This window comes from Psittacula echo (assembly GCF_963264785.1).
Source record: "Psittacula echo genome assembly, chromosome: 3".
NCBI lineage: Eukaryota > Metazoa > Chordata > Aves > Psittaciformes > Psittacidae > Psittacula > Psittacula echo.
The window spans coordinates 58957244-58971500 of NC_137736.1; the positions used below are offsets into that span (position 1 = coordinate 58957244).

The following is a 14257-nucleotide window of genomic DNA, read 5'->3' on the forward strand; positions in this document are numbered from 1 at the left end:
CACACAGACTACTCCTAATAAACCTTCTTCCCACACAGACTACTCCTAATAAACCTTCTTGTCCTCCACATGGAGATGACATCCAGAATGAGCTATATCACCTTTCCAGAGATGGAGGTGAGGCTGATTGGCCAGTTGGTTCGTGGGTTCTTCTTCTTGCATTTTTGGAAGACTAGGGTGTTGTTATCGTCTCCCCAGTCCTTGGGCACCTCTCTTGTTCTCCATGCCATTTCAAAGGTGATGGAGAGTGGCATAGCAATAACATCTACCAGCTCCCTCAGTACTTGTGGGTGCATCCCGTCAGGGCTCATGATACAGTTGTATCCTGTTATGTTTTGTCACATTAAAGTAATGGGGCTTACTTCTTTGACTGCTCAGCTTTCTGATATGTAAGTACTGGAAAAAAGGGAGGGACAGTACTATCCCTTTAGGAGAAGATGGGCTAAGAAAGGATATGAGCTAGTTTTGGGGAGATGTTTGTTTTGATGTCTGTTCTAGCAGAGAGAAAGGAGAACCTTCTTCCTCATGCTCATGATGGAAAGGAAAATCTGTAAATACGAGAAAAGGCCACATACTGCTTGTTGTGGAAGTTGAAATCTTTGAGGACAGTAAAAATATGTTTACTGTTGTTAAGAAGGCTCATGGGCAGCATCAGGTTAGTGCAGCTGCTGTATCACAGTGGGGTCACAGCAGTTACTGCTGCGCACGCTCTTGGTCTGTTGGAAATTTAGGTAATTTAAATCAGAAGCTCAAACATACTAATTTGTGGTGTCCTTGCAGCAGCCCTTGCACAGCCTAGCAGTCTGCAAATTCATGCCTGGGCAGTTGCCATGGATCCTCTTATGGCTGTTAATTTAAGCTGTCAGAACATGCTAAATTATGGTGATCTGACTCTGTCAAAGCCACAAGAAGAGTAAGATTTTAAAATTGTTTATTCTGGAACAGAAAATAAAAGAAAAAGATAAAATTGGTCTAAATTCAAGTAATCTGAGCTGAACTGTGCAGCCCAGGAATTTCTTGAAGGAAATAGATTATGTTGACTAAAATGGAGATGAGTGAAGGCTCGCTGTTCTTGCCAGAGAGTATATGCTATTTCAAACAGATGCAACAAGGTAACTGTTGTAAGATGATGTGGCCTTAAGAAAAAAAACATGTTGATAAATATATGTAAAGGGTCTGCAGAGTCACATTTTAGCTGTTGATACATTTTAACTGATGATATGATGTATCAGTGCTCAGAAAGAGATTTTGGATATTCCTGATGCAGTGTTAGAAGTTAAGAAGGGACCGAATGGAACATGTAGTAAACATTGTCTCTGTTTACTACAATGTGCCTTTGCCTGTCTCTTTTGTTTTTTCTCATCTTAATATCAAAACTAATGCAATAGAAATGCATTAGGAAGGTCTAGAGTATCTTCAGAGAGATTATAAGTCCTCTTAGTGGTAAAAAAGATGACAGTACATAAAAGATGGCATGAAGAATTGGAATAGGGAGTACTGGTTTTCTTAACTCATAGCACCTGCTCATATTATCAGGAAGCAGGCTTAACATAAGCAGCCTTACCTGACTACCTTAAAGTTGTGGATGTCTTTGCCCAGAACTTGTAGCTTTTTATGAAAGATCTATCTAAAGGTAATGGGCATTATAGGTATTTTGCTGTGACCAATGCACAAACCTCAGAAAGTCTCTAAGCTGCAAATCTGTGGGAAAAGTATTTTAAGGAAACTGCTGTTCCATGCTGTTGTCTCGCAGCTTCTTCAGTGAGTGCCTGACCTAAGAATTGCATGCTGTTGTTACAGGTACTTCCTGTAGCAGATTGAGAAGTGATTTTAGTAACTTTTAAACTTCATTTCCACTTCCTAATTGGTCTGAAATAAGTCTTCAGTCTTGAGTCCTAATCCTTAAAGTTACTTGTTCTATCTGTGATTCTAGTCAAAGATGGATACCATGCACACACAGCATATAAAACCTACGTGAAAGCTACACTGTGTGAGTTTGTTATCAGTAATGGTTGTGGTTTTGGGTGCACTACTGAACTTCAGAAGGGTCTCACTGAAAACTCAGAAAGATCGTGCCAAGATAATATTCTTAAGTAGTAAAAGCATATTCTTAGATCTGTCTAGTGGCAAAACATTTTCAGAGGTGCTTAAATTACAGGTAAGTAGTTATGATTACAAATATCTTTACCCTTGAATTCTGTATTTTTATTTCTGGAGTTTGAATACTTAAAGACTTTGATGTAATTACTACTCGGGTCATTGGACCCGTGTCTTTACAGAACAGTCAGTGCAGGCTGTTTTAACTGTATATGGAATAACTCTGAGAACTTCCCGATAAAAGCATTTTCATAAGTATTTATTAAAATGAGGCTGAGATTCTTATTCGTATTTTCCTTATTGATGCTGGATATTTTTCAAGCAAATATATCAGCCTTTATAATTTCTTCTTGCAAATGGACTATACCAGTCTTTTCTCTACTAATTGATCAAGATAATTGAGTGATCACCAAGCTGGGTTTCTCTTATCAATACTTAATATTTAAACTTCTAGAATTCAGTATGTACATCTCACTGTTTGGACTTCATTAAAACAAATATGAGCACTGGTAAGTGATTTTTATTATTATTATTACTGCAGGATTTTTTCTTGAGAATTTGAAGCAATACATTTTAAATGCAGTAACTTGTTTAAAGTTGCTTATTAAGAGAATCGCAGTTCACTCTGAAACATGTACATCTAAGCAAAAACTTTATTTACATATTCATTGTTCAGTTTCTTTGCATGTATGAAACTTGCATCAGAAACTTCTTTTTCATTTTTTTCATTGAAATGGACTTAATGAAACATGCTTTTCTGTATATTACATGTTTGTTGTATACTTGTATGTATGTTAATCTGAAAAGTCACTGGGGTGAGGAATGCTGTAATTGATAAAGCGCTAGTCCCCACTTTTATTAAGGAGCCCTCACATCTGGGAGCTGGTAGCTCAGTTTGCAGTTTTTGAAAGCAGTTAATATGCCTTTTTGCATCTAACAAGTTTAAGAGGTCAGCTGTACTTCTGCTGCATCATGTTATGTGGATGTGGTAGTATTGAAAGGAAGTTTATCCTTAAATCCCCTCTTCATAATCCCTTTTTTATCACTCAACAGCTATTTTTGTGTGGATTTATTCTCAGGTAGCAGTAATTTAATGGGTGTGAGCTACAACACACAAGTTGTGCAAGTGAAAATGTGGTGGATTCCTTCACCAGAGTCTGGCTGGTACTTGCTCACAAATTAGAAACTCAGTTTGACAAATTTCACATGGAACATAGATAGCTGGCAGGCAGCAGGCCTCTTGCTTGTATATATTGCTGAATATATTGATGAGTATGAACTCTTATGTGACAGCTGAAGCCGGCAGGCAGATTCTCTCAGAGTATATTAGCAACAAAGTACTTAAGGACTTTTTTGGTTCTTTTAGAACTAAGTTGATGTTTGCGTGTCCTGTTGAATATCTCAGCACCAGTACACCTTGGTTGCATGCAGAATGTGTGTGACTGTGTCACATGCAAGCCCCACTCAAGCGTATACATGAACCATAAAGTACAGCGGGCAAGGATGCTGCTTAATCATTTGACTTATTACTTCACATGCTGTTTTTCAGAAAAATGTAGTGATGGACTTGTCATGACGTGTCACTGGTACTTTCAAAATTGAATTAGTTGTGTTCATGTCATTTCTGTCTTCTAGTGAGGAAAGTATTCCTGCCACTGCCTGAAAGAGAACTTTTATGTTACATTACTAGAACTTGAAGGGGTTTTTGATTGGTTTTAACTGAATAGAAGTTAGTTCAGCTACCATCAGTTTTAAGGTGGTAGCCAAACTCTGGTGTTACATCAGGCTTTTTAATGTTGTCATACTGGTGTCATATATTTCGAAGTTCGTATGTCCTTGCTATAGAAACACTGCTGCAGTTCTGTTAAAATTAGTGCCTCTCTACTATCATGACTAATGCTGTATTTTCCACTCAGTTCCAGTTTCCTTGTGGAATGTCAGTGTTGAGACAGGATGTTCAAAGGGGAGCTAAACCCACAGCCTTCAGTTGAGCAGCTTAGCAACATTGTCCTGGTTATAGAATCTACTTCAACGAAAATTAGGCTTTGACTCAAAATGCTAGCTTTCTGGTAACCCTTTATCTAACTCCCTCACAGGCATCCAGTGCACTGTTCCAATATGTCCAGCCAGTGTTGCTCAACTACAAGTGCTTCCTTCCCTTTTTTTTAAATGCTGCGTTTCTTTTACATCACTCATTGCAGTGTAGTTCTCAGCCAAAAAATCATTTTTGAAATAATTTTAATTGCTTTATAAATATGAGAACTCTCCTTAGTAGAAGTGTATTTCTATGACTCAAAAGCAACAAAGGGTTGCTGTCCCAAAAGACATGCAAAGGCAATATTTGCTTTTTCAGAACTCCTCAAAATTCATGAAAATTGCAAAATAGAAAACTGCTGATGCTATATACTGCAGAGCCAACAGCCATAACTGGGGAGAAAAAAAACAAGCCATTATTAGTGCCACTTGTAAATGGAAGAGACTCAACTAGGAGAACTGTCTGTCCAGCTTGAATGTATAACGGGTATTGAGGATCTTAAAATAAATGCTGCTTCTCTGTTTTGAAAATCTCAGTTATATTTGAAACATGGCTTAAGCTCTTCATGTTCAGGAAGAAAAGATTTTACACACCTGTAAGGTGCATAATTTTAAGATTTTCATGATTTTACAAGATAAAAGATTACATTTTATGGAAAGCGTGTGATGAGAATAGCAAGGCAGGGGATGCACACCACAACATAGTTTTGCTGCAGAAGTATTGTTGATAAAAATTACAGTGAATTTCAAAGAATAAATATTATTTGATCTCCTTAGAGGCAAAGCCACTTCACTGCAACTGGTATGCGATAGAATACCAAATGGTTTATGTAGTACATAACTATGTTTTCCAGATGATCTCGTAACAGTATCGGTCCCAATCAACTGATCTGACTTGCCATCTCTGTTGGGGTCTTCACGGTTTGCCTGTTGTTTTGGGGTTTTTTTACCTGAGCTTTATATGATCTGAAGTTACACTCTGTTTCCTTGTGACACTAGTTTTCAGTTCCAGATAGTGCAATTTTCTCCACATGCTCTTTTTGCATGAGGAGCTTCAAAGTCTCCAGACCTGTTAATGCTAACTACCTTTAGCACTGTCTCGCATCTGCCCCTGCTGTGCTGCTTGAAACATGGGCTGGCTGATTTGGCAGTTACCAGGAGAAAATGTGTCTTACTGGTGGTGTCATTTTGAGTTGATGGTGTGATTATTGCTACCTTTATCCTCTCTGTTCTGTTCCTGTTCTCCTTTACAGTTGTGTAGTAAAACTCTGGGATGTAAAGAATGTGTTGGCGTGTGTGTGGATAAGGTAGGGTAGTGGAATAGAAGTGGGTTCGGTGTGTTAAGGACACCTGGTGGTAAGTACAGGTTGCAGTAGTCCGGATTAGAGCAAATCTCACCAGTAATACAGTCTTGGTGGAGGAATGCACAGGTCCATTTGTGCTTTACTGCTGTTGCATTTTCTTCTTTGCCACAACAATATGTTTAATATAATCATGTTGCACAGGTTTAACCAATATATTCATGCTTTTAAGCAACATATTATCGGCTGCAAGGTATTCTTGCATAATTTTTGATTAACTGAAAGGATATATTCTTATTGTAAGAAAGTGAAAGACCTGTAATGGCCTTTATGTAGACGTGAAGTCCTTTCCTGTGAAACATTATAACTGGTATTTGACCTTAACTGAATATTCACTTTCATGGAAGCAGTGCAGTAGATCTGTTTAAAGGCACTGAAGAAATAAGAGCAAGAGATTTCTGAGACTTCTTCATTCCAGTCAAGAGGAAAGGAGACCAATTTGACTGTAATATTAGTGTCTTCTAATTTCTGGGGTGGTTTTGTCTTTTTTTCTCTGGCTCTTTCTTTGTGAGATGCAATTATTAGTCAAAGGCTTCTGTCTTTCACTCTGAAAACATATCTGCTTAATCCCTTCACAAAACCATTTGTTGTCAAACATGTAGATCAGATTGCAGTCTCTTTTCATTGTCAGATGAATTTAATTATCCCAGTAATACATCTTGTTTTCATACTGTTCTGTGAATTTTGTGCAACACAATGCTAACTTATTTTAAATAAGTGCTTAAAAAAAATAGAAATGGAGAAGGCTAACAGCCTTAATTGGCTAACAGATCAGATCTGTGGTGAGTTTCTTGCTGTGTTAATCCCCAAATTCTGATACAGGCTTAGAGTGGTTTAGCATTACTATTGGTTTCTGATATTTTACCATTGACATTTATACTTGCTTTCTTAGGTTCGGAGGGTAGTTTTGATTTCATTTTTTGATATTCAGTTGACTCTTCTGGTAAACAGATTCACTAATGAAATACTTCTGTCTGTTCACTCAATAGCTAGAGATGATTGCCATGGAAAATCCTGCAGACTTGAAGAAGCAATTGTATGTTGAATTTGAAGGAGAGCAAGGGGTAGATGAAGGAGGTGTTTCCAAAGAATTTTTTCAACTGGTTGTGGAAGAAATCTTCAATCCAGATATTGGTATGTGCTACAATAATTTACTAATTTATCTAATTTTTCACACAAAAGGTTGGAGCAGATGATCTTTCAAGGTCCCTTCCAACCTGGGCTGTTCTATGTTTATGCAGTGCCTTTCTGTATCTGCTGCTGCTTCTTTCTGAAGCTCTCCAGATTTCTTGGTTATCATGAGAGTATTTGACCCCTTGAGGCTCACTGTGTCTTTATTATCAGTCATCCTCCTAAGGAGGAATGATGAAAAGCCATGTGTGTAGCTAGTGAAAGCTACCACTGCTTGTTTGGATATAAGTCAGTAGTATAGGGTTTCTTTGCAGGGTTCCTGTGTTTGTTCTCTCACCTTTCTCCTCGCTTTGCTTTGTGATTAGCTTCTAGAATTAGTAATCAAACCAAAGAGGAAGAGCTTCTGCAATAAAACCAGAGTAGGACTTATGGTGAGTTTTTATTTCCTCCCCTTCCTCCAGCTTTAAACATCTGATAGTCTCAGTTCTTCTAATGATTTAATCTAAAAGGGGTACAAATCCAAAATGTAGCAGTAATGTCAGATTTCATTGTAGTTACTTAGAACTAAGAGATTTTGATATATCAGAGCCGAAGTTTTATATTTGTGTTTTAACAGTCGCATTTCCATCTTGCCTTTTTTCTCTTTTCCCCTCCTTGCTCCCTGCACCAGTGTCTAAGGCTTCTGCTTCATACATGCAAGGACATACTGCTTTTAATGCAGCTGGTCTGCTGCTCTGAGAAGATTAAAATGTCTTAAAATGTTACTAATACTTTGTGTTAGAATAGAAATGAGACCTACCAGGTTCTTATACTAATTTCATAGTTTCTGAATGATGACGACACATTGCAGTTCCTGTTAAGGCTTCCATTAAAGAAGCTCAACAGCTTGTAGCCATTAGTTAATTTGGGTTCATTGAGCTGTTTTAAAAAATAAAGCTGCTGGTTTTGTAGCTTAGAAAATTGATGAATATAAACATAAAAGTTCAGTTTGTTCGGGTTGAAGAGGACGTCCCCAGAATCAGTAACAGCATCTGAACCTTGGCATTTGCCATTAACCGTACACAAGCCAGTTCTTATAACGAGCAATACAGATCCACAGACAAGTCTTACTCTGAAAACTACCATTAACTTTGAGGGATTTGGAATCTGAATTAGCAAGGTTACTTGGAATAAATTTGAGTATAGCAAAATAGGGATGTCTCACTACTTTGACAAAGGTGTATTTTCAATGCAAAATACATTTATTCTTTTTCTTTTTACCTGAGTTTAGCTAAGCAGAAGTTGCGTGGGATGCCTATATTGAAATAATCCCATTTAGTAACTGAAGTTTGATTCAGCTAAGATCCAGCCAGTGTACATATGCTCCCTGTGTATAGAGATGGGTAATAGATTAGATGTGCATGCATGTTTTATATTTTACTTCTGTGTTCAAAATACAAAAAATTAAAAAGTGCACTTTTTGTATTCATATCAACTTGGGGGGGGGGAGGGAGGGAGAGTATTTATTGGCTTTTGACATAAATGTGCAAAACCAGAAACTGTAGCTTGCATTCATACTCTTCTTTTGCACCTTTTAATATGCACTGCAGTTTAACAGTTTATACGCCATATATGCCAAGTGGTTTTTTGTTGATTCGTAAACACTTTATTTACCAGAGAAAATGAAGGAAGTCCTTTAAATGGAATTTAAAATGTCATCTAATAGGTATGTGTGAAGTCATGCATAAGCCTGTAAGTTTTGTTGCCATTACATTTTAAGTATTTTGATATTAAACTACTGTAAAGTTTTACTCAAAGGAGGTAATAACTTGAACAAAATTAGATTTATGACCAACAGTCACCATGGTAAAAGGGAAGAAGGAATAACTTCATATAGTATTCCAACCAATGCCATGCAATTGGTTTTGTCTTATTGCAGCCTCCACTTTGTTTCGGTTTTATTTTAATGCACTATAGTCTTAGTTTTGGTCAATAATGTGAAATACAGCATTTTATTCAAAGTGTTTCCAGATGTTGGTCTGGGTAAAGTATTAGTCCTTAATTATTAGACATTTGCTGGAGTTGTTTATTTTGACTGTTTAACTCTTCCGTCATCTTCCAGAAAGTACAAGTAATTGCTTTTATTTTGCCAGTAATCCAGAAGTTACTTCAGTTAATTCAGAAAATGGAATGCAGGGTTCTCTTTAATGTTTCTCCTATATATGTTTGTGTTGCTCATCCATTTCTGATTTCTGATTACCTTACCTGATGTTAGTCTTGTTATTTATGTGCTTCCCCTAATAGCTGGCCCTGTCCTAGTATCTTACTGTGATAAATAATCTTCAATTTGGGGGAATAGATAGTCTCTGAATGAGTTTGCAGTTCATTTCCTTACATTGAATGAGAATTCAGGCTTTATCTCTTGGCTGAAGGTGACATTTTTAGTCTTGGGAGTAATTCTGTGGCTCTGTTTGTGGCTTTGTAATCAGTTTGTGCCATCTCAATAGGCTGTAAATAAGCATATCTTTTAAGAGCTGACAAGATAAATCCTTGTGGCAAATGCAGTTCATGTTGTTGACCATGTGCATCTAAATTCTGTTGTGTTGGGATGAAGGAGCCTGGGCACTTTTCCTTAGGCTCTGCCTGGAAATCATGAGACTGAGCTGTAAAAGTAACAGGTCACTGTGACTATACTAGTCTCTCTCTCTCTCTCCCCTTAAGTCTATGGGGTTTGAATTTATCTTGCTTTAGTATCTAGTAAGGTAATAGATTTTACTGTAGGGTTCATTTAAATAGTGCATTTAAGTTGTGCCTATGCACAAACTTGGGTTTCATAAACAAGAGCTAATCTACAGCCAAAAGGGTAAGGCTTTATCCTTGTCTTGCCTGTACCATCATATCCATTCGCTGTAGCTCCCGGCATGTGCCAGTTCAGCTGTCTGTTGAAGGCTTCTGTAAAGGTACTCAGTTTGTGGACTTTGCAGATAATCAGATGAAGGGAGATAGGGGAACAAAGCAAAACCTCTTTGCTTCCAACAGTGATAAAGTGTTAAAAGTTGCATCCCCTCCTGTGGGACACAGTCTCATATTTTCTCCTGAAGTTCAGATGTATGTAATAGCTGCAGCAACAGTGGGCCTTGCCAAGTACCTTTAAACAAGCAAAACCCAAATGTGTTGGGGATCTAACTCTAAGATTATATGTGATGGTTAATCCATGCTCCATTCTCATGGCTTCCAATTAAGTAATAGGGCTGCGTCTAGTCCTGTTCCTTTGCTGGAACTGACCTGGAAAAGCCTTTAAGGAAAGGCTATCACTTTGTAGTAATTGGAGTTCTTTGGGATTATTGCAGCCACATGGGTTTTGATTGTTATTTTCTTGCCCTGTTATATTTATCGAAGTTACAATGTAAGTTGACAGTGTGCTCCTGGTTACTTAGTAATGGAAGGCGATGAAAGGTTGTGTCTGCACAGGTTTAGTGGGCATTGCAGGATGTTGTATCGCAGGTCTCCTGCATACTTTGAGTGGTAATGTATTTTGAGCAGCTCAAATTACCCTAAGGTAAGTAGGTTCTCTTTGCATTAAATTCATGATAATGTTAAGCTAAGCATGTTTTAGAGGCATTCTAATGCACATGTGTTTATAAATGGTATGTTTTACATGTCATTTTTATTGAAATGTAACCATGATTGTTCAACTTCATTTTTCTTACAGGGATGTTCACATACGATGAATCTACAAAACTGTTTTGGTTTAATCCGTCCTCTTTTGAAACCGAGGGTCAGTTTACACTGATTGGCATAGTACTGGGACTGGCTATTTACAATAACTGTATACTGGATGTACATTTTCCCATGGTTGTCTACAGGAAGCTAATGGGCAAAAAAGGAACTTTCCGTGATCTGGCAGACTCTCATCCTGTAAGTTCATTATGTTCTTTGAGTTTATTGATGCATTTGTCATGCAACAACTTAATCTAGGTTTAATGCAAATCCAAGATCACTGTCAGAAGTGGAAGTGAAATAACCAGTGACTTGTGTAAGGACGCTGTATTTGTTAAATAAATTCATAAGCAATAAAATCTCTTACTACATCTGGCTTGGAGGAAGAAGAATTATCAAGTCAACAAATAGGGCTGGGTATCAGTAAAGCTTTGTTATATTTTTTACATGCTGCCTAAATTGTTTTATATCACTAAGGCACTACTAAGCATTAACTATTATTCATAGTATCTTCCCAAAGAGACTTCTAAAATTAGGCTGGTTATATCTATTTGTAGAAGTAGATTTCTACAACAAATATGAAAGTAACAGTAGACATGCAAAAAGGTGTGATGCACTTGGGGTTTGGTTTTGGCTTTTTGTCTTAAGCAAAAGACAGATGAGGCAGTCTGAATATCTGTACAGTTTTGGAGCAGTGATCAGGATCCATCTTCCCTACCTCTCCCCAGCCAGTGGCTATACAAAAGCACTAAGCCATGCGTGTGTTTCAAATAGAGCACAGAAGCAGCTATGCAGGGTGACTTGTCGTGCTTCATCTGCAATAAAAAATCACCAGTAGCTTTCTCACATGCTAGCTAATATGAGTTGAAATGCTTCATTTCCCTTTTCATAAGCACTTATGCAAATCTTCAGCTACTCAAAAAAGATGAGTAGAATCATAAAATCAAGTATGTTTGAAAAGACTTTTAATATCAAGTCCCAACTGCTAGAGCATGGAGGATATGGTGTTCACCAGCCCTCACACCAGCAGTTCCAAGTCCAGTTGCTGGCAATGCAAGGTATTTTAAAGGTGCTGTGGAAGAATCAAAAGGATACATTTAGTGAAAGGATGAGGCTTACATGTAAACTCTCAATAACTGAAACATTGAGGAGAAATTTATTATTTGTACTTCACCATAAAAAAAACAATTGCACTCAGTTGTTGCTTTTCCTTCGTTTTGCATTCTTGAGTCCTACACCTCTGCCTCAGCCAAATAATTGTTCCTTTTGCGCATAGCCTTTGGTTTCTAAAAGAGTCTTGAGCTTTTCTTGAGGCGTGGCATGGAGGAAGGTTGGTTGCTCCTTTGAATAGAGCAAGCTCTTGCAGTTAATTTCAGATTCCACTTGGCAAATTCTGGCTTAACTTGTGATTTTTTTTTTTTTTTTTTTTTTATTTGTGCATAAATGTTTTCTTACCTTAATGACTGCCCATCTGTGTAGCTTCAAGATTATTTCCTAGTTTGTTTGGGGTTTAAATCAAGATGTAGAAGACAGAAGCTTGCTGCCTGGAGTTTGTCTGATATAAGATACAGCATTTTCTTTGATTTTAATACGTGTATGTTCAACCTACAGCATAACGTGTTCTGGATGCCAAAAATAAATACAGTTTCAAGAGAGGTGAATGGTAGAGAAGTAATCAGTGGCTCTCAAACTACAGGTTTGACCATTGCATTTAGGAATATTCCTGTGTACTGGTAGGCTCTTTTAAGGGATTTATCATTCATTGCCATGTTTCTTTTTTATCTTTCCTTAATATCTGCTATTGGTTCTTTCAAACACTGAGGTTAACAGACCTTTGTTTGGACTGTCATGGGAGATCTTAGGGGACTTGGGTCATAGAATGCAACAACTGTTTTTGAGCAGATGATTTTCTGCCTTCTGGTATTACTCGGTGAAATCCTGAAATTTGTTTATGACAGATGTGTATTTATTTTTTTCTCTAGGTTCTTTACCAGAGTTTGAGAGACTTGCTAGAGTATGAAGGAAGTGTGGAAGATGATATGATGATAACGTTTCAAATATCTCACACGGATCTCTTTGGCAATCCAATGATGCATGATTTAAAGGAAAACGGTGATAAAATTCCTATTACGAATGAAAATAGAAAGGTACACTGGAATGATTTTTAACATAATCTGTAATTTTTAGATACTGTACGCAGAATTGTGTAGCACTGCAAAGGTTTGGTCTCCCTCCTGACTTAAGCTTAAAAGCCTTTTTAAATTGCTATAGCACAGTATAGTTGGAAGCAGGAAAGGCTTATCTTTTAAAGAAAGCATCAATAATATGCATTTGTAGCTTCTGGATGGGGTGTTTGACCTGTCTGAGAAATATGTGAGACTTGGTCTTTATTATTGCTACGTAGAAGCTGAACCCAGGTAATCTACATAGAATTACACGTATTTTGGGGTCTTATATTTTTGCAAGATACTTCGAGTGGCATGTGTCAAAGTACTAAGTTTTTTTTGGGGATTGTTTCGTTACAGGAATTTGTCAATCTGTATGCTGACTATATACTCAATAAATCAGTAGAAAAGCAGTTCAAGGCCTTTCGGAGAGGATTCCACATGGTGACCAATGAATCTCCTTTGAAATATTTATTTAGACCAGAGGAAATTGAATTACTTATATGTGGAAGTAGGGTAAGAATCCTGAATGTACACCAGAAAGTGGAGCTTTTTTGATCCTAAGTACATAACTAGTGGTCATTTTAAAAAATGTCATCTTCTTACAGAATTTAGATTTTCAAGCACTAGAAGAAACTACAGAATATGATGGTGGCTATACCAGAGACTCTCTTATTATTAGGTAAATTATTTTCTTTCTGATTTCTGAAAGAGAAAAAGCACTTGACATGGCTGTTTCTTCATAGTATTGTAAGATGTAGTATTTTTGTAGTGCTGGAGATTCAAGTGTCTTATGTATAATTCCACTTTACTCAAGTACTGTCATTAGGAAAGAGCACATAGTTGTAAGTACTGTCTTTAGCTTCCAGTGAACTTTGGTGAAGATTAAGAGGGATTTTTCCCTGGGTTTTTTGTCTCTCATACCATATAGTTAAATAATCCCCAGTATAAGCAGGGCTGTTTCAATAAATAACCATTGCTTTGCTGCTGTTTAAAAAAAAAAAAAAAAAAATGAAATCACACTGAACTGTTTGGATAGGTTGCATGTGTAGATCCTTCTGCTCTAATTAGAAATCAAATAAATTCAGTGGTTTTGATGTTTCTACCTTCTTGTCCCCTTTGACTAGAGAACTCTGAAGACAAGGGTTAGGGAAGTGTGCATCTTGAGTGCTCTAGACTTTGCCAAGTACTTAGCTACTTCCTGCTAGGGTAGAAAACCTTGACAGTAGCTGTGTTTGTTTACTGTAGTGTTTAAGATGGTGGCAGAAATGGACATTGTAGTGGAACATTGTAGTGTAATTCCTTAGGAAATGGGAATCCTAAATTAAGTGATCTGCAAATAGTCTTCATTTATCAGCCAAATTAACATTTTAAAACAGTTAAACTGCAGTGTTTTGGTAATAATTCTAATTTCTACTTCTGAATCTCATTTGATTGGTAAATAAGTTACTGGTTTGGTTTATGAATGTAACTTGTAAACTTGCTGTTAGGGTTGATGAGGATTACTAAACATTCAAAGTTCAGTTACTTCCAAGAGTCTCATTTATACCAGATTTCAGTTCACTTCTTGATTTCTTCCTTCATAGGGAATTCTGGGAAATTGTCCATTCATTTACAGACGAACAGAAAAGGCTATTCTTACAGTTTACAACGGGCACAGACAGAGCCCCTGTGGGAGGACTTGGAAAGTTAAAGATGATCATAGCCAAAAATGGCCCAGATACAGAGAGGTAAAAAAAGGGGAAAAAAAGTCTTCATTTTTCTTGTTTG

At 37.1% G+C, this 14257-nt stretch overlaps 1 protein-coding gene across 15 annotated transcripts in view; it reads left to right on the forward strand.

Moving 5' to 3' along the window:
- Nucleotides 1-14257, forward strand: part of UBE3A (ubiquitin protein ligase E3A) — a 56872-nt gene that overhangs the window by 39482 nt on the left and 3133 nt on the right. For all 15 annotated transcript variants that reach the window (XM_080612177.1, XM_080612168.1, XM_080612170.1 and 12 more), the window contains 6 exons: nt 6482-6626; nt 10315-10520; nt 12305-12469; nt 12848-13003; nt 13096-13169; nt 14074-14217. In XM_080612177.1, the coding sequence (XP_080468303.1) occupies nt 6482-6626; nt 10315-10520; nt 12305-12469; nt 12848-13003; nt 13096-13169; nt 14074-14217 (890 nt within the window). The remainder of the gene's footprint in view (nt 1-6481; nt 6627-10314; nt 10521-12304; nt 12470-12847; nt 13004-13095; nt 13170-14073; nt 14218-14257) is intronic.